Source organism: Sander vitreus, chromosome 12 (assembly GCF_031162955.1).
Source record: "Sander vitreus isolate 19-12246 chromosome 12, sanVit1, whole genome shotgun sequence".
NCBI classification, from domain to species: domain Eukaryota; kingdom Metazoa; phylum Chordata; class Actinopteri; order Perciformes; family Percidae; genus Sander; species Sander vitreus.
The window spans coordinates 18409930-18435352 of record NC_135866.1 but is presented as its reverse complement, the minus strand read 5'-3'; the positions used below and the strand labels follow the sequence as shown (position 1 = coordinate 18435352).

Genomic DNA, 25423 nt, shown 5'->3' with positions numbered 1-25423 from the left:
CGGCAAGGGTACAACGACGCGCACACTGATTTTCAGGTGTTTCAGATACCAGGAGCAATTATTCAGGGGGCGAGACAAGTACAGCAGGAAGGCCCGATTCGTGATTCCAACGCAACTAACGCGCTATAAGCCTGACTACAGTGTTTTCACCAGGAATTTGTAGGAGTGCAGCGTAAGTTGCATGCTAAAGGCGTCCCAAACTTTCTTATTTATCCGGCAACTCTGAGAGTAACCCACGGAGGGAGAACGCTCACATTCACTACACCCAAGGAGGCGGACAGGTTCTGTCGGGATCTGGATATGGAGGAGGAGGAGGAGGAGGAGGAGGACGAGGACGAGGACGAGGACGAGGACGAGACATCCGCGCGAGCCGCTTCACGACTGGACCGGGCGCTATCATTGGACCCAGATGGCGGCGTGGGGACTGGATTAGCGTATCTGGAACACTGTGCAAGTTCGACTCGAGGACACTGCATGTAAGTTTGGCAGTCTAGCTTTAAAGGAACATTTAATTAGGCTGAAAACATGATGGACGCGGACTGCTCATTTTACATAGCCTATTTCAGAGCTTAATAGCTGGTTGAAACATAATATGTGAGTTTGGGAGCCAAGTTATAAGGAACATTTGATTAGACTGAAAGAATATGATGAACATTCATCTTATAATCTATGTTTACTACTCCTACATGGCTGGTTTGTTTTTCACACAGCTTATTTCAGAACTTAATAGATGGTTGGGACCTAGTTTTAAGGTTTTTTGTAACATTGTTCATGTTTAACATAGGAAAGCACTAGACCTGTTTCAATTAACCTGTGACTTTAGACAGGAGGGGCAGTTTTGAGCTGGAGTTTTGTGTGCGAACTGCGTTTGATGTGGCCACGTATCTTACAGAGAGGGAAGGGGGTCTGCGGTCTCGGAGGGTTAGGGGATTTATTTAATTTTTTATGTTTTCACCACACTTTGCTTAGATCTAACAGCTCACCCTTTGCTACAAATTTATCAGTGAATTCCGGTAGGGTACTCAAGACATGTATACGAGTAAATTTTGAAGATGGCTGAGCTTTCAGAATCAGAATCAGAATCAGAAAAGCTTTATTGCCAAGTACGTTTTTTACACATACAAGGAATTTGTTTTGGTGTTGTAGGTGCATGTCACACATTCTCTAAAATAAGTTAAACAAACAGGTTAAACAGAACAAACAACATAAGTATAAATATATGTATATATATATATATATATATATACACACACACACAGAATGTATTAAAAATAAGAGAGTAATAATTAAGATAAAAAGAGCAGATTAAGTACAGTGGCATGTAGAGCCAGAGGTGGGGTGTGGAGAGAGTCAGGGAGGTTTCCGGGCCTTGTTAATAAGGCTAGTGGCAGAGGGTCCTGCCACTAGCCTTGTGACGTGAGGTTTTGGTCCTGATGGACCTCAGCCTCCTGCCAGAGGGGAGTGTCTCAAAGAGTTTGTTGCCGGGGTGGGAGGGGTCAGCCACAATCTTTTCAGCACGCTTCAGAGTCCTGGTGGCGTAAAGGTCCTGGAGCGGCGGCAGATTGCAGCCAATCACCTTCTCAGCTGACCGAATGACACGCTGCAGTCTGCCTTTGTCCTTGGCTGTGCTAGCAGCATACCAGATGGTGATGGAGGATGTGAGGATGGACTCAATAATGGCTGTGTAGAAGTGCACCATCATTGTCTTTGGCAAGTTGAATTTCTTCAGTTGTCGCAGGAAGTACATCCTCTGTTGTGCTTTCTTGATGAGGGAGCTGATGTTCAGCTCCCACTTGAGGTCCTGGGAGATGATAGTTCCCAGGAAGCGGAAAGACTCCACAATGTTAATTGTGGAGTCACAGAGGGTGATGGGGGCAGGTGGGGCTGAATTCTTCCTGAAGTCCACAACCATCTCCACTGTCTTTAGAGCATTGAGCTCTAGATTGTTTTGCTTGCACCACTTCACCAGGTGGTCAGCCTCCGACCTGTAGGCGGACTCGTCACCATCAGAGATGAGTCCGATGACAGACTGGTGACTGAAAGTGCAGCTGTTGGTGTACAGGGAGAAGAGCAGAGGAGAAAGAACACAGCCCTGAGGGGATCCGGTGCTGATGGTCTGTGAGTCAGAGATGTCTTTCCCCAGCTTCAATCCTTTCAGTTAACATCAGGGGGCTAAACGGACCGATCATACAAGCTAAATTCCTGGACTATTTAAGAAGGAAGAACATAGACGTGGCGCTTATTCAAGAGTCACATTTACGTAAAAGAGATGTAAATCGTCTACAAAATAAATATTTCAAGCTTCATCTAGTGACGACACCAAAACCAAGGGCTCCATTGTGTTGCTGTCACGGAAATGTGCACTCACCGTAGACAAAAGTAGTAAAGACCTATCAGGCAGGATATCATATATATGTACCACGATAAGGAGTAGGACAATAGCCTTTGTTTCAGTATATGCACCGTCTACATATGATGAAAGTTTTTTCCCGCACCTAACCAATGAATTGCTTTCTCTCAATGACTATTCACTAATTATAGGGGGAGACATGAATACAGTACTAGATTTAAATCAGGATAGATCAGGGGTCAATCGCACAAAAGCCCAAAAACACATATCGGACATGTTTAAAGCAGTTGTGGAATCCCACCATCTTATCCACAATCCTACTAGCAAGGATTACACCTTCTTTTCCACACTTCACCTCACCCACTCCCGGATTGATTACTTTTTGTGCTCCAGTGAGCTTAAGGCAATGTTCCACACGATAGCAATAGAACCAGCAATTCTGTCTGATCACAATGCACTGATAACCACATTCCATTGTGATATGTTAGGAGAAAGATCTAGAAGGTGGCAATTTAATAAGTCCCTTCTCCAGAACACAGCTTTTGATACAGAGTTTAGAGCCAAGCTGGCTGAGTTTAAAAAAATCAATACTGAATCAGTTTTGGACCCGGTGTACATTTGGCAAGCAACTAAAGGATTTATTAGAGATTTCACATCTTCCTTTGTGGTCAATTTGAAGAGAAAAAGAGAGGCAAGGATTGCGGAGTTGGAAGAACGCTGTAAATCTCTGGAGCAGTCTCTAAAGACGTGTTTTTCTAAATCTACACATACTCTTCTAGTCACAAATCAAGCAGAGCTAAATGAGTTGCTAAGAAGAATAGCTGAATTCATAATGCACAGAGTGAGGCAAAATTATTATTTTAATGGTTGTAAACCAAGCAAATTGCTTGCTGTGAAATTAAAACAAAGCGAGTCCAGGGCTGCTGTCAACAGCATCCGCACGGACCGAGGTATCTCAACGAATCCTAAAGATATCACCCCCACTTTCCAATCCTTTTATTCAAAGTTGTATGAGTCCTCCTGCAATCCAGATCCGACACAGTGCCAAAAGTTCCTGAAAGAGCTAAACCTGCCTCTTCTTGACCCAGAGGAGGCAGAAGAACTGGGTCAACCTATAACATTAAAGGAACTTAAATCAGAGTTAAAAACAGCTAAGAAAGGGAAAACGCCAGGGTTGGATGGAATTCCATCAGAACTTTTACTACAGTACTTTGACATACTAGGACCTATCATTTTACAAACTTTAACCTCGGCCATAGAGATGGGCACTTTTTATCAACAAACCAACACTGCACTAATTTCTGTCATACCCAAAAAGGGCAAAGATCCTACGGAGTGCTCAAACTACAGGCCCATCAGCCTCATTGGTACGTTCTTTATATGCGAACGTATGGCATATGTTTAAGTGGATCTGCTGGTGATTTGGGTTCTTGGAACAGTGGGAAATGTTGTCCCAAACTGTCTCCCAATTAATTACGTTCCCCTCCGGGCTCAGCTCTTGCTCCCATTTCTTTAGTATTGGGAGTTCTCCTACAGATACTTGCATCAGTTTAGCTTAAATCCTGGACACTAATCCTCTCACTGGAGAATCAACAAGCCATTTAATGATTGGGTGCATCTCAAAACTGTTCCCCCATGGCATTCCATAACATTTTAGGACTGATCTTAAGCGAAGATAAAGAAAGAAAGATGTCCTAGGGTCCTCAAAGCTAGCTCTCAGGTTTTCAAAACTTAACATACCTTCATCATTGAATAGCTGGTCTAGAGTATAAATAGCTCTGTCACTCCACTGGTTATAAACAAAAGGTTTGTTACCAGACATTAAGTGTATGTTGTGCCAAATTGGGGTGTTCAAATGCCACTTATTGGTGTTGCGTAGTTGCTCCTCGTCCTGTTTAAAGTTGGTCAATGTGTTGGTGATAATAGGGCCATAGTCTAGCATACACTTTTTTGGACACACACCTGTAAAGGCAAGGTCTTGCAGTCTTAGACTTCCAGTGAGGTTTTGCTCTATTTAAATATAAAAACCAATAAAAAATTGATGTAAAAAAAAGAAAGAAGTGAGACTAACTTTATCTGTTGACACACATTCTCACAGTCCAACTCATACTATATGTGTGTGTGTGTGTGTGTGTGTGTGTGTGTGTGTGTGTGTGTGTGCCAGTGTCTAGCACAGAGGTAGTTATTGGCTACTGTTATGGCAGCAAGTACAGAGAAGCAGCCAGTTGAAGACAGGAACTTGGACAGATCTGGCACATCTTGGGCTCCACAGTTTACGACTGAAAACAAATAAAGTCAGCGGAGAACAAACGAAAGGGTGCTGGGCGCATTTATACAAAAGCTCATTAGTGTAAGATCAGGTTGAGGTTTACAGCCAACCTCTCCCCTATCCGTGCCAACTGTACAACCTGTCATTATTCCTCTCTAAGTATAAGCCTGAGACCTACAGCACTGCGTCTTCGCCTTTAAATACTTGTTGCTATATTTTCTTCAGGGAGAGGATAGGAGTGTTTAAAGACATGATTTCGGTGCTGTAATGCTACCTCTTGTGCCACAGACTGACATCTGCCCCACACATGGCTGCAGTTTAGCGAGGATGTTCATCATCTGGGGAGCATTTTGGGCTGCCAGTGAAATCCCTTATATTTCCATTGACCAAATATGTGATACTATAACAGCAGTGGTCCCTCACACTCACGTTATGTTAAGTGAACCCTAGTGTCTGTTGATCTAAGACAATCTAAGACAAACTAGAGATAACCAGCAGAGTGAGACTGAGGTGATGTTGGAGGGCATGTTTGGCTGATGTGGCCAGTGGGTTAAGGCAGGACTCCAGCACGTGTTTGATAAAAGCAAGGATGATATTGTGTTATTTGAAAGATGCCTGCCCGCTCTACCCCCCTGGCCAAGCCTTCTCTCATCTTCCTCCCTTCTCACTCTGGAGGAGCAGAGTGCTGGAAAACGAAGGAAACTCTCTATATCTCAAAGCCAGCAGTGATATCATGGAAAAGGCTGACAGTCAGTCAGGTGTGGGGAGAGAGTCAAAGGAAATACTGCTGCGCTCTCAAGATTCCAAGATTCTTAGCAAACTTGATTTATCTTAAGCTTGCTTTCATATGGAATTCATTCTGAGCTTTCCACTTTTAAATGTTGCATAAGTAGTTTATGAAATCAATGATGTAGTTTCATTACTCTTTGCCCGGTGATTGCATTTCTTAGGAATATCATGAAATATTTGTTAGGAAGGAAATCGCAGGAAATGAAGCCAAGGTGGATTCAAGTGTTTCCCAAAGGCCATACAGCTGAAACTCTTCACCTTTCAATTTTCTGTTATTGTAGTATAAACGGTAACAAATGTCTGAAGAAGACAAACATTTTAGAAGCACTCAGTACAGGGGAGCTCAGGAACTTTCCTCACAGCAAAACTGTTGCTCAGCTTATGACTGTGAAAGCAAAGCTCTCATTTCCCGCTGACTACTGTGAAAGAGGATCATAAAATTGACTCCATCTGTAAATTTTTGGTAAACTTTCCAGTCACCAGCAGCAGGACGGCATTCCTTCTATTTAGTTCTATTAAAATCCACTTGAAGGCATGTATTGCAAAGCACTAGTCTTTGGGATACATTTGGCTTTTTGTAGATAGTTGTTTCATGTCTCTGTTAAAGTCTTGAATCGGGTATGCGTGGCAATATTTGACAGTGAAAAGACTACTGTATATGCAAAGTCATGGCATGAGTTGAATTTGAACACGCATTATAATCGGTATTTGACTGGACCTTATGTTTCTGAACCTTTGAGACGTATCTTTTTGTATCCTTTTGAAAATAATAATGATGATGTCCTCAGGGTTATCGGGACTTGGGCTTTGAGATGATGCATTTATAACAGCATAGATGCATTTTTAACTGGTGATGTGGTATTTAAACAACACTACCTACAGCTTGTTTCCACTGCCCCCGATTAATAAAAAAAAAAAAGAGTTATTATAAGTGTAAGTAATCAGATAAAAAAAATTCCAAACATTTGTAGATTACAGCCTCTCAAGTGCGAGATTTTGCAACTTCTCTCACTCTCATATCATTTTTAAGTTTTCTTCAGACAAAATTAGCAATTGGACAACACATTGGGCTCTGGGGACTTACATTTTAAGTATAAAACAAATAATTAGTTAATTTAAAAACATGAAAAGATTAATTGATAAAAACATTCTAGACTATTCCGGATTACTGCCCCTCTTAAAGTGGTAAGACTCACTGACATGAATAATTTGGGAAACAAGTTTAAGATTACTGTCTACATGGGTCTCTTTAATGTCTCAAGATAGAAGCATGTGTCTGTGTGTGTCTTCTCAGGCTGGATGGAGAGCATGTGTGTGAGAGAAAGAGAGGGTGAGCAACTATCTGAATCCATGACTTGTCTAGAAATGTAAAGGTATTTGAGTTTGTGCCTCTCCTGGGGGACTTGCTGCTGTTATTCTTTGCAGTGAGATGGAAAGCTTTTCCCAACATCTGCACAACATATCATCACGGCAAAAAAAGAAAGAGGAGGATACTGGGCTGAAACTTTCCTTTGGAAGAGCCTGTGGATTTCACGTTATAGACCTTTTTTTCCCCTGGTATGCCTGGTTTAGCTTAGGAAATCTGAAAAGTTCCCAAAATGCGATTGATTAAAAAAAAAAAATAATAATCAAAATCTGTAGGGGAAAAAAATGTGGTGACACACTTCTCATCAGAACAAGAAACACTTGTGAGTCCACTTGATGGCATTTCTGGGATCATTAAAATACCATGCAAAGTTATGGGCAGTAAATCTTTGTAGTACCCAGTGAAGCGACAAATCCTGTAGCTCAGACTGTTACCGGATCATAAATGTGGTTGGAGTTTTTATTTGACACCTCTTAATCCAATATAGTGGTTTCCAAAACACTGTGAGTGATGTAGCTTTGCCCATTGAGTGTTGAGTTAAATATAACCCTGGTTGCTTTGTGTCTGCAATACCATTTAAGACTATTTTACCTCTCAAACTTGAGTTGTCTGGCTGAAAGAGTGTCCTGAGGTGTAGGGAGATGAGGTACATACAGCTTCTTATCCTTCCCCACCTCCCCTTTTTTCTTGTTTATGGTTTTACTCCCCCTTCTCTTTTTCCACTTACTCCCTCTGTGTTGTTCCTTATTTGGCGTAAACTACAGCAGGCCCTTTACATGCATTCTCTTCTCTCATTTTTCGTCATTTGTCTTCAACTAACACCCCACACTGACCTCTCATTCTGTTCTCTCTTTCTTAACCTGCTGACCCACATTCCTTCCTTTTTTTTTCATCTGTCTCTCATTCCTCCTCACTTTCTCTTCCCCCTGTCTCCAGTCAACCCTCTGCCCCCCTTCGCTATGACTCTTCCACTTTCCCATGACAGAAGAACCACGGGCGGGAATCAAATGACCAGCTTCTCTCCCTTCACCTGGTCTCAGAGCTCGAGCTGTGAAAGAAAGCTTTGTCCCCAAAACCCTTCATCGCCTCCGGAGGTATGTCCTGTGTTGTCCATACAGGAAAGGACTTTGGTCTGACTGGAATTTTTGGGGCCCATGGGAAAATGTGAGGGAGTTTCGGCTTTAACTCTCTCTGACATCTCCTCCCACAGAGCATGATGCGTCATTAGGGGTAAAACTTCATACCAGTATTTCAAAAGAAACCTTACAGTGGCTATCATCAATGTTTTCTAATAGTAAAATTAAATGTCAAATGATAATGTGAAAACAATGTTAACAGCATGATTAACCTATAGAGTCTTATCACCTGAATCTGCAGCTACCCTCGGCTTTACAGAACTTTATAGAGCTTCAGCTCATTGTGTAGCTGTTCAGCCCACAACTTTACCACTTTGGTTCACTATCACTGCTCTTATGGTGTCGTTTTCGGTCACAGCAGACAGCCATAGTGGAGCATTTAGCAGCTAAAGAGCTAGGAGACTGTCCTCCCCTGAAAAATTCCCCCATAAGTCTTTTGTTCAAGCAGCAATTATGACTCATATTTATGTTTATAGTAGCGACAGCCTCTAGTGGACATAGTAATGACAGGAGCAAAGCAGGAAGTAAGGTGACGAAGTGTAAGAGCACCAAATTCCATGCAAGGAGGTAGGTTAGGGTGGTGGATGGGTCAATCAAACACAGGACTTTCATCCAGAAGACCGGGTTCGTGTCCTGTTTGAAAATAAAAGTAACCGGTGAGATTTATCTACTTAACGGAACCAAGTCACGTTCTGGGTCATGTGCATAACCAGGAGTGAAATAACAGATTTGTTATGAACTGTGACCTTTACATTTTCTGGTTTAGATATGTGGACGGAACACACGTCTGTGGGTTTTATATCCTGCCACCTCTAGAGGCGCTAATTTCTGAAACGCTCCTATGGGTTGTATTTGAGGGGAAGGAAAAAACTACTTATATCGTCGGACTTGTTCAGGGCCACATATTTCCTGCAGGAGTTCGTCGAGACCAAAAACAGATATATGACACTATTGTACTGGATGTACACATTCAGTTTTCCAACAAGTTCACTATATCAACTTACAGTAAAAGGTGATAATGACATGTCAGTGTTGGTTTTACAACCTTTTCTGCTTCCCCCAAGTGGCCAAAGAAATCATTTACTGCAGGTTAAAAATATTGTTCCTATTTTGACCCTAAAACATTAAAAAAAAAAAATTACATATGACCTAGTCTCTCTTTGCCAGATCATCCACACGCTGCGGAGCAGAGGAGGGTCTGGCTAGTTCACATAGCATTCTGGGATGGGAGAAAAACGTGCTCTGGTTTATTGGCATTTCTTTAAACCAATCACAATCGTCCTGAGCGCTAAGCTCCACACGGAGCCGCTGTAAAATAGTCGTGCGAGAGAAAACTCACATTGGACAGATAGTCTAGCTAGATGTCTCAATTTACCCTGCAGAGATCTGAGGAGCAGTTAACCATAGTCCTCATAAATCAACCAGAGTTTAAAATTCCAACACAAAGAAAGCGGAAGGAAACGGACATCGGCAAAAATACATGCATCCGGCGGAATTTCCTGCGGCACCGGAGCAATCCTGGAAGTGGAAAGTCAAGGATATAGACTAAATATGACCTGACTTATAATGAAGCTATGTGTATTTTGCTGTTTAGATAAAGATTCACAAATATAAAATGTTGGTGTACTTGTCTGCTTTTGGCTGGACTTTTACTACAGAGAACAGTGCTGTTAATGTGAACAGGGACCTCAGAGCAAAACCTGCACTGTAAAATTAGATCTTTATCCCTTTAGTCCTTATGTGTCACAGTCTGCACTGAGGTGAGTTATTAGTGAGTGTTTTCACCACAAACGTGTCAGGGCCCCTTCACTTTTACATGCCTGTGACCCACAGACTCACTGGGAGAAGTGACCCGGAACAAAACCAGGTCAGATGTCCGTTTGACACACTCTCCACAGGGGGGACGGGATGATGAGGCACAATATACTTTATTTACAAAAGCTTCAACAAACAAACACACACACACACACACACACACACACACACACACACACACACACAGAACGGCATTTTCTGCACTTTATGTAAAGCACCTGCAGTGAAACAGACACATTTTGTATTGTTAGTTGTGGGTACTGAAGCCTCTTAATGTTGTTTTGCTGCTGTGAAAGTATAGCCTGGCTCTGCCCTCCTATGTACTTCCGCTCAATTTTGTAGTCTGGTAGGACCAGGCTAGTAATAGTATCCTCGTTGAGCTGTTGCTCATTTGAGAATCAATCCAATACAATCAATAATAACGCATATATTGTTTACAAAACTTGTAGTTAATGATCATTTCCTCCAAATTGTTAAGATTAATCAACAGTTCATTAATTAATTGTATAGCATAAACAAATGAACTACCAGTATATACACATATTTATTATACTTGCTTGAGGGTAAGAGGACATGAGGTTACCACAAAATGGTATACAGTGTGTATACTGTAATGTATACTGTGTATGCTTTAAATGAAGCAGTTTCTCTTAAGAACCATTGGGGGAGCTATTGCTATATCTAAGTGCATCCCATTATAACCACCAGGGTTATAACTGACATTAGAATGGCAGTTTATAATGTAACAGTGCCATGGGGTGGTCCAGTAGTACTTAAGTTAATATGACACATTGATACATAATCTCATTTTGAGCCTCATTTTAACCCTTCAGTTTAACTTTTAGTTTACATTGACTAGTGTCAATGTAAAAGTAAAAGTCCTGCATTCAAAATATTACTTAAAGCGCCTATATGTAACTTTCAGTTTGTGTTGATTCTAGCGGCCGCTTTGGACAAAAGCGGTAGTGTTTTCACCACACCTGCTGTCGTAAACAACTTTTCTTTACGATGCTGTATTACCCACAGTATTACTGAGTTAGCATTACCAGGAGGTCATATACTTGCGATGAATGTTTTGCATTTACAAAAAGATAATACGTTACAGATGCATCGTTGCATTTCAAGTGTTGCATACGGTAACTTAGCTTACTTTGGATGTATTGTGAGATAAACCGGGTATCACTGTCACTGTGTTATGAGCCAAAGCATTAATAGATTGTTATTAGTAGGCCAACACAAACACGGGCTAAAAGCCTTAACCCTTGTGTTGGCTTCCCTTCAACCTTGAAAAAAACACTTTTTTTTCTGACATTTTTGACGCCTTTTTTTCCACAATTTGTTTTTGCTTTTTCCAATGTTTTAAATTTTTAAATTTTTCTTCTTCTCATTTTCAGTGCTTATTTCTACGTCCCATATTTTCTGATATAAACAAAAAACAGTTTTAAAAAAATCTCCTGCTACCTTTTAGCTGGCTGCATAGGCTTTTCCGGTGTTACGCTGAAATCTGTGACCCATCAGAATATGTTACTGTATGTGGGACAAAAACGGACCCGGGCAGAGGCATTAATACAAACTGTATAAAACTAGTGTTCTTTTCACTGTTAGTCTCGTTTGCTGTTACAGTTCATTTATGATCATCAGATGAAAAATTACACAGTTTCAGAAACATTTAAAAGTTACATATAGTTACTTAAGCAGAGTAGCGAGTAAAATGTACTTTAAGTATCAAAAGTAAAAGGTTTACTGTAATGATTATCTCCCGAAGTTGTTTGTCTTTATAGAAACAACTTCCTTGATTTGATTAAAGTCATTTTGAGGATTAACCTTATGCAGTACCATCCATTATCCATCTGATGAAAACTAGATAATAACACGGTGAAGTTAAATAAGGATATGTCATGTTTTGTAACTGCTGCACCTCCTAAATTCTTTTTGTGTGTGTGTGTGTTTGTGTGTGTGTGTGTGTGTATGTGTGTGTGTGTGTGTGTGTGTGTGTGTGTGTGTGTGTGTGTGTGTGTGTGTGTGTGTGTGTTAAATACTGCTATTTCCCTCCTGGACAGCCCTAAACTCTCTATTATCAGCGTTATTCAACATTTAGGGATCATTGCCAATCACATGTCAAGGACAGTCTTTTCATTACATAAACAGTCACATGTTTTTTTTAAGGTATAAATTTAAAAGAAATGTGGAAAAGTAAATGTTGCTGACTGTATTTGTTTTCCCATAGATTTTTTTTCAAATCAACATGTTGTAACTCAGGGTAAGTTTAAACTGTTGCAACATCATCTGGTTATTGAACTGCATGAACAAATACTGAAGCAGGATAAATCTAACCTGTTTTGTTCTAACTGGTAAGAGCTCTAAAATATATATTTGTTTACATAATATTTTGTAGTTTTTTTTCTATATTTCTGTAAAGACATTATGCACACCTCATGTTACCATGCTGTAAGTGCCTTGAAAATATTTATCCTTCAACCAGTTTGGAAACAAGGTAGAAAGCTGTGAGAAAGAAGCACCTGCTGATATTTGTCACTCTCTCATTGGTCTTGGAGAGAGAGAGAGAGAGAGCGAGAGAAAATTAGTATAAATACTAACAGTGAGGCAGCTTGTGAGAGTGGCTTTCTCGCTCATCTAGGAAAAGCATGAAGTTGTTTATTCTGGTGGCTCTGTTCGGGCTCGGCCTTGCTCAGCACAACTCCCACTTTAGGCACGGCAGGACGGCAATCGTCCACCTGTTTGAGTGGCGCTGGGCGGACATCGCTGCAGAGTGTGAGCGTTTCTTGGGTCCCAATGGCTTTGGTGGAGTTCAGGTATGTACAGTATGGCTGAACATAGGATAGGTTCTAGTCTGGAGAAGGAGGATACTCAGTTATTTTTCTATTTTGAGGAGGTCTATAATCACGATGCATGTTGAAGATGAATATAGGGCAGTACAAACAAGCTGTTTAAAGACATTTACATTTATATTATCCATTGTGTCATAAACTCCATCACTGGAATGTAAAGGGGTACTCCAGTGATTTAGTATTTCACTTCCATAATGTTGGGGGACTCACAAGAGAAAAAAGGTAAATCAAAGTATCAGAAATAGATATATTCTGACTTTTATTATGGCTCAAGCTCCAAACACTACATTTACTTTTATTAGCCTTCCCTGAAATAAGCCTGATGATGTCATCCTGTTTACACAGGCTGAGTAGTTTTCTTTGCAAAGATTAAACTGAAGTTCATGTGGAAAATTGATAGTATATTACACCTATTTACAGTGATCTTCGGTCTGCAGATGATTCCTGTGTAAAAAGTGATAATTACTGTAACATGTTTCCTCTGTGTTGCCCAGATCTCCCCTCCAAGTGAGCACATTGTGCTAGACCATCCCTGGAGGCCCTGGTATCAGAGATACCAACCAATCGGCTTCAAACTGTGCTCCAGATCCGGCAATGAGAACGAGCTGAGAGACATGATCACCAGATGCAACAACGTTGGGGTAAACTACAAGATTTAGTGAAAGGCATTAGGAACAATGGTCTTCTGTGTTTGACAGCACCTCATAAATCTATTGCCTTGTACAACACAACAAATTCTTACCAGATACATTTCATAACACTTGCTTTATGCATACATATCTGTTTTATAACAACAGGCACCTGTCATTTTAGAACAAAATATATTTTTTAAGAAAGAGCATCATTTGAATGAATTAATGCGTCTGTTTTAAGGAATTATCATTCACTTTTTTGTTTAGAGTAATATGCTTTAGTTCCTAGACCACCAACATCACAGTTAACTAATAGTGAGCAGTGCAGCTTTGACATACTACTGTCACCTGAGAATGAAGGTGCAAAGAAGTGAAAGTGAAGAAGGATAAAAGGGAGATGTTGATCAATTGTGTTGCACCTACATCTTGTATCTAGGTCAATATCTATGTGGACGTTGTCATCAACCACATGTGTGGCTCCGGCGGTGGAGAGGGAACCCACTCTTCATGTGGAAGCTGGTTCAGTGCTAGCAAGAGGGACTTCCCCAGTGTCCCATTTAGCAAACTTGACTTCAATGACAACAAATGCAGGACTGGCAGTGGCGAGATTGAGAACTATGGTGATGTCAATCAGGTAATGAATGTCACTAGAAACACTGATGTAATTTTCATCTTATTACTGTCATACATTTCACAGCACTTTTTCACCCCATGCAAAGATTCATAAAAGGGAGTGTTAAATGCAGGGTTTGAAACTATTCCAATATACACTTTTTATATATTATATACACCCTGACAACAATAAATAAATACTGTAATCCTGTAAAAACATCCACCAATCACTGTCTCGCGGTCTGCTTGGAAAAAACAATGAAATGCCTCCTTGCCCCGCTACGTGTACTCTACCACTCCCGTGTACGAGCCTGAGCTCAATGTGCGTCATCGCCGCATTGCTACCTGTAGTCATGTTTGTTTTAAACATTGGGTATGATAGTATTAGGTGTTTGCCTACCGGTGAATGCAGCATGAAGTATAATTGCGGTCCTTTGTCCACTTTGCTCTGAAGCAGCAATGCAGCGCTGCTCGCAGGGGCGGTTTTTGGCACGGGCGATCCAGTGGTCGGGGGATTCACTGTATCACAATGTGGGGAACTGTCAAATCGGCACCCTCCTTGTAGCTGCAGGCGCCCTGCTTGCACCCCCTACTTTCACAATGAAATGGACTAGTCCGTAAAGGTGCGGGCCTGGCGCGAAAGATAAACACACGGTGACAGGAGAACTCGGAAGTACACAGAGACGGAGCAAGACGAGTCTAAACCTTTCTTTTATGTCAATGGTCGAAACGCGAAAATGAAACAAAGTTACCCAAGCGGCTCAGATAAAAGACAAAAGCGAATTACCCTGGGTGTAATTCAATGTAGAACCGAATTGACTAATTCTGTGACTTTGAGGAGTTTTAAAACAAGAACAACAAATAATTGCAATGTAAATGTGTATTTGCCGCTCCAGGTGCGTGACTGTCGTCTGGTCGGTCTATTGGACCTAGCCCTGGAGAAAGATTACGTCAGGGGAAAGGTGGCTGACTACTTGAACAAGCTGGTTGACATGGGTGTGGCTGGATTCAGAGTGGATGCCTGCAAGCACATGTGGCCCGGTGACCTGTCTGCTATTTACGGTCCTCTGAAAAACCTCAACACCACGTGGTTCCCTGGTGGCTCCAAACCCTTCATCTTCCAGGAGGTAATTTCTTCAAAAACATATGTTTTTAGAAGTTTACTTGATTTTAACATCAAAATGGTAAAAGAAATGTCAAATTACAAGCATGCAACTTGTAGTTTACTGTAGCGTTATGCATATATACTATAGACGCATATGTCATCCCATTATACTGCATATGGTGCAGTTAATCTAAACCATATCTGCTTTGAATACTATGGATGATGCAGATTATGTGCTGATTTCCCTCTAGGTTATTGATTTGGGAGGCGAGCCCATCACATCCAGAGAGTACTTCCATCTGGGAAGAGTGACTGAGTTCAAATATGGTGCCAAACTGGGAACTGTCTTCAGAAAGTGGAATGGCGAGAAGCTGTCTTTCACCAGGTTTTTCTACTGGTGTTCCTAAATCATATATGAAATTAATTAGGGCTGTCAAAATAACGCGTTAATTTTGATTAATTAATCTGAGAAAAAATAACGCGTTAAAAAAATAACGCAGATTAATCCATATTGACGTTTGACCCGGAGCCGTTCTAGCCACCATTGGACTGTAAAATGAAGTAGGGAGACGAGAATGTTCTGCCTGGATCATTAATTGGAACATTTACTTGTAAAAATCTTCTTCCTGCCAACCCTGGCTACCGAAATCTGCTGCCACTGATATGTCTGCGCTTCTCTCGGATGCTCTGAAACAGACGATACAGGTAACACAAACACCGCTGCACGTGACGCTAGTTAACACTATACTCGACAGCAGCTAATGTTAGCCTACCACTAGCTAGTAGCTGGATTAAACACGGTTAAAATGCTGACAGCTAACGCTAAACGGTGTAAAGTTTGACTGTGTTTTATTGTAGAGGATTCAACACCGGTATGTAACAATCTGCAGCTGCCGTCGGAGAAACAACACAGACAGTGCGTTCAATGACTCTGGTAAACTACAGTCTCGTGGTGCATTTGAAGTTATTGTAAATGTCCTTTTCCCTTCTGGTGGTTGTTTTTGTCGTTCAACAGCAATTTACTAGTGAAATAAGTTATTGTTATTGTTATACATTGTTATTAAATCATTTAATTTTGACCATATGGCCTTAGCAATAAACAAGCCGTTCTTTAATGTCACCAACTGTTGTTTAGTACCCTTTTTCTTTTCATTTTTTAATTTCTTAAAAAGTATCGGTTCAGGCACCGTCAATTATCCATCCATCCATCCATCCATCTTCATCCGCTTATCCGGGGTCGGGTCGCGGGGGTAGCAGCTCCAGCAGGGGACCCCAAACTTCCCTTTCCCGGGCCACATTAACCAGCTCCGACTGGGGGATCCCGAGGCGTTCCCAGGCCAGGTTAGAGATATAATCCCTCCACCTAGTCCTGGGTCTCCCCCGAGGCCTCCTCCCAGCTGGACGTGCCTGGAACACCTCCCTAGGGAGGCGCCCAGGGGGCATCCTTACCAGATGCCCAAACCACCTCAACTGGCTCCTTTCGACGCAAAGGAGCAGCGGCTCTACTCCGAGCTCCTCACGGATAACTGAGCTTCTCACCCTATCTCTAAGGGAGACGCCAGCTACCCTCCTGAGGAAACCCATTTCGGCCGCTTGTACCCTGGATCTTGTTCTTTCGGTCATGACCCAGCCTTCATGACCATAGGTGAGGGTAGGAACAAAAACTGACCGGTAGATTGAGAGCTTTGCCTTCTGGCTCAGCTCTCTTTTCGTCACAACGGTGCGATAAATTGAATGTAATACCGCACCTGCTGTGCCGATTCTCCGACCAATCTCCCGCTCCATTGTCCCCTCACTCGCGAACAAGACCCCAAGGTACTTGAACTCCTTCACTTGGGGTAAGGACTCATTCCCTACCTGGAGAAGGCACTCCATCGGTTTCCTGCTGAGAACCATGGCCTCCGATTTAGAGGTGCTGATCCTCATCCCAGCCGCTTCACACTCGGCTGCGAACCGATCCAGTGAGTGCTGAAGGTCACAGGCCGATGATGCCATCAGGACCACATCATCTGCAAAAAGCAGCGACGAGATCCCTAGCCCACCGAACTGCAACCCCTCTCCACCCCGACTACGCCTCGATATCCTGTCCATAAATACTACAAACAGGATTGGTGACAAAGCGCAGCCCTGGCGGAGGCCAACTCTCACCTGAAACGAGTCCGACTTACTGCCAAGAACCCGGACACAGCTCTCGCTTTGGTCGTACAGAGATTGGATGGCCCTGAGAAGGGACCCTCTCACCCCGTACTCCTGCAGCACCTCCCACAGTATCTCCCGGGGCACCCGGTCATACGCCTTCTCCAGATCCACAAAACACATGTAGACTGGTTGGGCATACTCCCAGGCTCCCTCCAGGATCCTTGCGAGAGTAAAGATCTGGTCCGTTGTTCCACGACCATGACGGAATCCGCATTGTTCCTCTTCAACCTGAGATTCGACTATCGACCGAACCCTCCTTTCCAGCACCTTGGAGTAGACTTTACCGGGGAGGCTGAGAAGTGTGATACCCCTGTAATTGGCACACACCCTCTGGTCCCCCTTTTTAAAAAGGGGAACCACCACCCCGGTCTGCCACTCCTTAGGCACTGTCCCAGACTTCCACGCAATGTTGAAGAGGCGTGTCAACCAAGACAACCCCTCCACACCCAGAGCTTTAAGCATTTCTGGACGGATCTCATCAATTGGTGTGGAGTTATTTAACTACCTCAGCAACCTCCACCAGGGAAATTGATGCCAATCCCCCCTCATCCTCCAGCTCTGCCTCTACCATAGAGGGCGTATTAGTCGGATTTAGGAGTTCCTCAAAGTGCTCCTTCCACCGCCCTATTACCTCCTCAGTTGAGGTCAACAGCGTCCCATCCTTACTGTACACAGCTTGGATGGTTCACCGCTTCCCCCTCCTGAGGTGGCGAACGGTTTTCCAGAAGTACCTTGGTGCCGACCGAAAGTCCTTCTCCATGTCTTCTCCAAACTTCTCCCACACACGCTGCTTTGCCTCTTTCACGGCAGAGGCTGCAGCCCTTCGGGCCCTTCGGTACCTTGCAACTGCCTCCGGAGTAGTCTGGGATAACATATCCCGGAAAGACTCCTTCTTCAGTCGGACGGCTTCCCTGACCACCGGTGTCCACCACGGTGTTCATGGGTTACCGCCCCTTGAGGCACCTAAGACCCTAAGACCACAGCTCCTCACCGCAGCTTCAGCAATGGAAACTTTGAACATTGTCCACTCGGGTTCAATGCCCCCAGCCTCCACAGGGATGCACGAAAAAGCTCCGCCCGGAGGTGTGAGTTGAAAGTCTGTCGGACAGGGGCCTCCTCCAGATGTTCCCAATTTACCCGCACTACCCGTTTGGGCTTACCAGGTCTGTCCAGAGTCTTCCCCCACCCCCTGACCCAACTCACCACCAGATGGTGATCGGTTGACAGCTCCGCCCCTCTCTTCACCCGAGTGTCCAAAACATACGGCCTCAGATCAGATGAAACGATTATAAAATCGATCATTGACCTTTGGCCTAGGGTGCTCTGGTACCAAGTACACTTATGAGCATCCCTATGTTCGAACATGGTGTTCGTTATAGACAATCCATGACTAGTACAGAAGTCCAACAACAAACAACCACTCTGGTTTAGATCAGGGAGGCCGTTCCTCCCAATCACGCCTCTCCATGTGTCTCCATCATTACCCACGTGCGCGTTGAAGTCCCCCCCAGCAGAACTATGGAGTCCCCGACTGGAGCCCCATGCAGGACTCCACTCAAGGTCTCCAAGAAGGCCGAATACTCCGAACTCTTGTTCGGTGCATATGCACAAACAACAGTCAGAGTTTTCCCCCCCACAACCCGCAGGCGTAGGGAGGCGACCCTCTCATCCACCGGGTTAAACTCCAACGTAGCGGCGTCAGCCGGGGGCTTGTGAGTATCCCCACACCCGCCCGGCGCCTCACACCCTGGGCAACTCTGGAGAAGAAAAGAGTCCAACCCCTATCCAGGAGTATGGTTCCAGAACCAAGACTGTGCGTAGAGGTAAGCCCCATCAGATCTAACCGGTAGCGCTCCACCTCCCGCACAAGTTCCGGCTCCTTCCCCCACAGAGAGGTGACATTCCACGTCCCCAGAGCCAGCCTCTGCTGCCCGGGTCTGGTCCGTCGAGGCCCCTGACCTTCACTGCCACCCATGTGGCAGCGCACCCGACCCCAGCGGTTCCTCCCACAGGTGGTGGGCCCATGGGATGGAGAGATGTCCGCCACGTAGCTTTTTCGGGCTGTGCCCGGCCGGGCTCCGTGGCAAACCCGGCCACCAGACGCTCGCTGACGAGCCCTCCATCTGGGCCTGGCTCCAGACGGGGGCCCCGGGCTTCCTCCGGGCAGGGTCACTTCATCCCTTCCTCGATGTTTCATAGGATTTTTGTCAATTATGACTGTGATTAATTTCGATTAATTAATCACAGAGTATGTAATTAATTAGATTACATTTTATAATTGATTGACAGCCCTAAAAGTAATATATTAGAATATGTATTTAACCATGAGATAGTTACAATTCCCTTTGCTGCATACATTTTTGGATTGTACCAAATTTCATACTTGCTAGTTTTTTGAGAGAAAATTATGTGTCCAAACTTGGATGTTTTAGAAGTGAACTCCTGATTTGTAAAATTATAATCTTGTGTGCAGGAACTGGGGAGAGGGATGGGGTTTCATGCCCGATGGCGATGCTCTTGTCTTCGTTGACAACCACGACAACCAGAGAGGCCATGGTGCCGGTGGTGCAGCCATTGTTACCTTCTGGGACTCCAGGCTCCACAAGATGGCTGTCAGCTACATGCTGGCCCACCCTTACGGAGTAACCAGGGTGATGTCCAGCTTCCGCTGGAACCGCCACATCGTCAATGGAAAGGTAGATTTTCCTTTAAGCACGAACAATAATAACATACAATGTATAGTGTTCATTTAGAACAATGTTTTGTTAAACTCATTAATCCATCATTATCTTGTAGGATGAGAATGACTGGATAGGCCCTCCCAGCCATGCAAATGGATCCACCAAATCTGTTCCTATCAACGCTGACCAGACTTGTGGAGATGGATGGGTGTGTGAGCACAGATGGCGTCAGATCAAGTGAGTGCCCAAAAAGCAAGAGACAGGGAACTGTTGACCTAACACACATAAAATGAGTTATTTCAGCTTGGTCATATGGATGTGAAAACTATGTACATTATACTTTATGATTGTATTTTGTCATATCACCCCTTTAGGAACATGGTTATTTTCCGCAACGTGGTCAATGGACAGCCTCACTCCAACTGGTGGGACAACCAGAGCAACCAGGTTGCCTTTGGACGTGGTGATCGTGGATTCATCGTCTTCAACAATGATGACTGGTAAGGACTATTTGTTAAGTACTCTAACTGCTACTGACAAAATACTAATTTCACCTACTTAAATCAAGCAATAGCCAGATTAACCAAATGTATAGGACTGAATACAGATCCATGTCAGCATCTTACAGACAAATTAAGCAATAGCTCACGACAGGCCGTAGTATGTTGTAATTATATCACAGCTAAGGGGAGTTGTTCTGTCTGACGCGAATAATAAGGTTCACCATAAAATAGGCCCTCCTGGGCTGGCTGCCTGCACATAGAAAGGCAGTTGATAACGTAGGTGACATTAGCCTACACTAGCAGCTAGCATAGTATATTTCTTTTGCTTAACGCTAAAGGGTTTATTTTGGATTCACCAAAGTCACACAATAACACAAACAAACTAACCAATCGAGACAGCAGTAGACCAGCAACTCCCATGTTCTGCTAGGTAAAATGATTGTTTTTGTCAAATTGAGTCTGGTGGCTTAGAGACGAGCATAGATAACGGCTTCAGGGCTTTCCAGCGCGGCACCAGTGCAAGGAGCTCCCCGCCGATTGGAGCATTCCGCTCCGTACTTAGGTGAAGGGTACTGCTCAATCCACTCGTCCATAGTTAGGCTACGTCAAAGTTAACCTTAAATGTTTCTATTTTGTATCAGGTTTGTTAGTCTAATATGTTCTTTTCAGACGTGAAGTGATACTTATTGTGCAAAGCAATTAAAACATCATAGCCAATCAGACTGCTTGATTTGAGCTAACCGTTTTATGAAATATATCTCACAAATTGTTCATTGGACTCTTATGTCTTGTAAAACATTGTTGGCTTTAAAATCACATTACATCTACCTCCTGAACAAATTGTGTTATCAAAATGCACTACTAGGTGTATACAAAACTTCCAACAAATAATAAAACATTCTAATATTTCTCTTGTTTGGTTTCTCCCATTACATAGAACTGTCATGTCCTAATATACTACGTCCTTTGTGTCACATCTTTATTGTTCCCTTCAAACAGGTGTTGTACCAGACCAGCTAAAATGGGCCAAGGTTATCCCATTATTCAAAGCTGACAAGCCATTATTACTTTCAAATTACAGACCAATTTCTTTATTACCATGTTTCTCTAAAATACTTGAAAAAATTGTGTATAATAGATTAATCAAATACTTAAAGGATAACAAGTTACTATATGACTATCAATATGGATTTCGTGAAAAACATTCTACCTCTATGGTCTTGGTCCAATTAGCTGACAGAATAGTCACAGCTTTAGACATCAAAGAATTAACAATTGGAGTATTTATTGATTTGTCAAAAGCTTTTGACAAAGTAGATCATAATATATTATTAAATAAGCTTCAAGCTCATGGTGTTATAGGTACTGAACTTAATTGGTTTAAAAGCTTGTTTAACAGGAAACAATATGTAATTTGTAATGGAACTAATTCATCATACAGTCACATACATTGTGGTTTTCCACAAAGTTCCATACTAGGTCCTCTTTTATTTCTCATATACATCAATTATTTGCATTTGATATCAAAAGATACACTCTTCATTTGATGTGCTGACAATACCAATATGTTTCTTATTTCCTATTAAGTCTTACATCCTTAATGTTAAAAAGAGTGCGTATATGATCTTCAAGCCTAAAAATAGAACCATATCAGATAATCTTTGCCCCATTCTTATTGATAATAATGTGATTAAATATGTGTCCCATGCTAAGTTTTTAGCTGTAATCATTAATGATCAGCTTAACTGGAAAAAACACTCACTTATCTTATGTGTCTAACAAAGTTGCCATAAATATTGGTATCAATTGGGTAAGAAACATCTTGTCAAGAAAAAAACCTTATGGATCTATATAACTCTATGATGTATCCCTCTATATATTGTGGTAATATATTATGGGCAAGCACATACAAATCCAGATTCGACCCCATCTTTTTATTACCCTGTTAATATCCACCAGGGTGCGGGTTACGTAACTTACATAAGTTCGGACATGTTTCATAATAACAGTTTATCCACAAAAGTTCAAAACTTTTGTCAATATGGACATGCTATATAGTTTTAGATAAATTCCCTGCAATCATTCAGTTCAAAAGTCTTTTTTTTAAACAATTAATCCAAGTTCTGATCAACAACGTTTGAATTAATGTAAAAAGGTTTTGTAAGCCATCTTAAGGCTTTAGTATGATTTTTCTAATATCATAGAAGTGAGTAATAACATTTAGCAAAATTTGGTCACTTGGAGAGGTTTTGGAGAGGTTCAGGGACACCAGTGGCACCAGTGACACCAAATACTGAAAACTCCCCAGCTCCAATAAGGTTAGGCCTAGAGTTTTGAAACTTTATACAGCTGCTGTTTGACAAGATGTAGGAGGTTTGTGTCATGTTCTGCATGGAAATAGGATTTATTTTAGACGAGGACCAACAAAACTATTTTGAACCATGTTTGAATGTTTGAACTGATGTAGTTTAGGTTGTATTATAATCACATGCCAAACAAGCACATTTCCAGAAACTAGACAAATACAATATAGGTTTCAAATGAAGCATCATACATGCATTTTGGTCTTGCAATCCTTCTGTTATAAGCTTTTCCACATGGGTGTGGCAAATAGGCAAAAATCAAACGAAAAGAGATGGCCTTGAACAGGTTTACAAATAAGATTTGATAGAATTACTTATTCTAGCTGGAATGCTCATTCTAACCCTCTTTTTCAAACCCTGGGGTTATTAAACATTTTTGACATCAACAAACACCGCTTGGTTATGTTGTAATCTTGGTTCTCTGAGTGAAGAGACTATAGCTGTAGGCTGCTCGGAGACGGTTCAGATCAAACTATCAGTAATTCCACGGCAGCACAGGTGTTTTATAGGAAATAGCATAGGGCGTTGCCGGGCAAGCCGGTGTGTCTAAAGAAGTATCCACCTACCTGACCTCAGGGGGATCATCCCCGTACAGATGGAATATGTAACGGTGGAGAGATAGTCTCGATACGATAGAGAATAGATAGGTACCTTTGTGTTTCAATTTTGTAACAATTCACTTTTCGTTTCCTTTCACAATTTCTTTGTAACTAGATCTCAGATTGATTGTTACCAAACCAGATCTGTTGATCTTCTATATAGTCAGTTCTACAGAACTAATCTTGGCCAGTTTTCAATGAGGTACAGATGTCCAGTTTTATGGAACAGTTGTTCTGCTTCCTTTCACAGTCACTCCTCATTTATGATTTAAAAAAAAATTCTGTTGATGGAGTACAGCACTATGTAAATGTTAAATGTTAGTTATGATACAGTGTATAGGCTTAACGCAGTGTAAATATGTTACTGAAATATTGTTTATATTATTAATTGTTTTCCTTGTTTTCTATCTGTTGTATCCCTTGTCTGGAATTTTTAGTTTTTCATTTCCTTTAAATATATGTATATTTTTTCTTTCCTTTAAATATTTTAAAAATATTTATGTTCATTTGCAAATGTGTGGCAGTATGTACAGCTGTCTTTAATTTCAATGTTAGGTGGGTTCCTTTTACAAGCCCTTAGGTTGTTTTTTTTATCCCATCTGTGCATTTTATTATGTTATTGTATATGTCTTCTTTTTTAATTTAATTTTATATGCACAGATAAGGAGAGAAAAGAAATAGAACTGCCTTTCTCTCCCTAATTGATCTCCTGTTGGCTTACATCTCGTGTTTGCATCCTGTTTGCATCCTGTTTTAATAGAAAATACAGCAAAATAAGCAACACTGTCTCATGGCAGTTCGTGAAATGGTCACGTTATTTTTACACGCCGGGACACGATCTGCGGTCTCTGGAGGACATGGGACAACAACAGAACGGTTGTGTTTCGGAAACGAAGAATGGGGAAAGGACATCTCACACGCCGGCACACGATCCGTGGTCTCTGGGGGACGCGGGACAACAACGGGACAGTTAAGTTTAGGAAAAGAACAACGGGGAAAGTTAACGTCACATGCAGGACACGATCACCGGTCTCCGGGGTGAAAGTCCTGTGTTGACCCATCCACCACCCCAACCAGCCTACCTGCGCAGATTTTCAGAATTTCATACTACTCGCTACCGTAGTCGTGCTGTGATCACAAGAAGATGCTTCCCATTGAAATACATTATTTTAAAATATTTGCTGACCACCACGAAATAAACGACATTAACGTGTCTGTGTACACGAATCAATAGATTAAATAACGTGACCATTTCACGAACTGCCGTGAGACTGCGTTGAAATAAGAACAGTTTCATTTTGATATTGTGGGGGTTTTAAAAACAATATGTACCTTATCTTCACCTTCAGGGACCTGGATGTGACTCTGAAAACTGGCATGCCTGGTGGCACCTACTGTGACATCATTTCTGGCCAGAAGAATGAAAGCAGGTGCACTGGGAAGCAGATTAATGTTGGTGGTGATGGCCAGGCCCACTTCAAGATAAGCAACAGAGATGAGGACCCCTTTGTTGCCATTCACACTGACTCCAAGTTGTAAAACCATCGTGTACAACTTTAAATAAATCTTTCAAACTTTTGAACTTAAATGATGAACTTTTTTACTGATACAAAACGCAAACATTGATTTTTGTTTGTTTACTATCTAATGTTTTAGAGAAAATGTGCACTGTTGCATCTGTAACACACCATTGTCACTTTGATCACTGCATTGAAGTTTCTCTTTGAACTGAGTGTGTGGAAAACTAAGAAGTTTAAGTAATTTACTTTTCTATTGAGGGTATGCACATCACATCACTTTATGTGGAGATCACAGAGTTTGAGCGTAAACTCTAATAATGACCAGAACAGTAATTTGCTTCTCAAACAATATTGGTAAACTTAAAGCGTAACTCTTGCCAAAATGCAACCTAGGGTCTTTTTGTGAATGTACCCGAGTCAAACTTTCGTTTAAAAGCATATTTAGGACGGAAGCGCCAGTTTTAAGATGTACCGTATTTTCATTTTCTGGTCAAATGGCCTTTTGAATGGGAGTAATAGGGGCACTTTTATGCTAGCTTCAAAATAGCTATTTTTAAAACACTAGGAAGGCTCGACACAACATGAAACTTTGATCCAAGTATCACCAGGGGCTCTACACCTTAATGAAAGCATTG

At 42.1% G+C, this 25423-nt stretch overlaps 1 protein-coding gene across 1 annotated transcript; it reads left to right on the top strand.

Annotated features, from left to right (window-relative positions):
• The first annotated feature begins 12370 nt into the window (after window positions 1-12370).
• LOC144526338 (alpha-amylase-like) lies at window positions 12371-24807 on the top strand. Its single transcript, XM_078263755.1, has 9 exons — window positions 12371-12538; window positions 13069-13215; window positions 13643-13840; window positions 14715-14945; window positions 15175-15308; window positions 19596-19818; window positions 19919-20040; window positions 20178-20303; window positions 24618-24807. Exons 1-9 carry the CDS (start codon window positions 12371-12373, stop codon window positions 24805-24807), a joined length of 1539 nt encoding a protein of 512 aa, XP_078119881.1.
• Window positions 24808-25423: the final 616 nt, after the last annotated feature.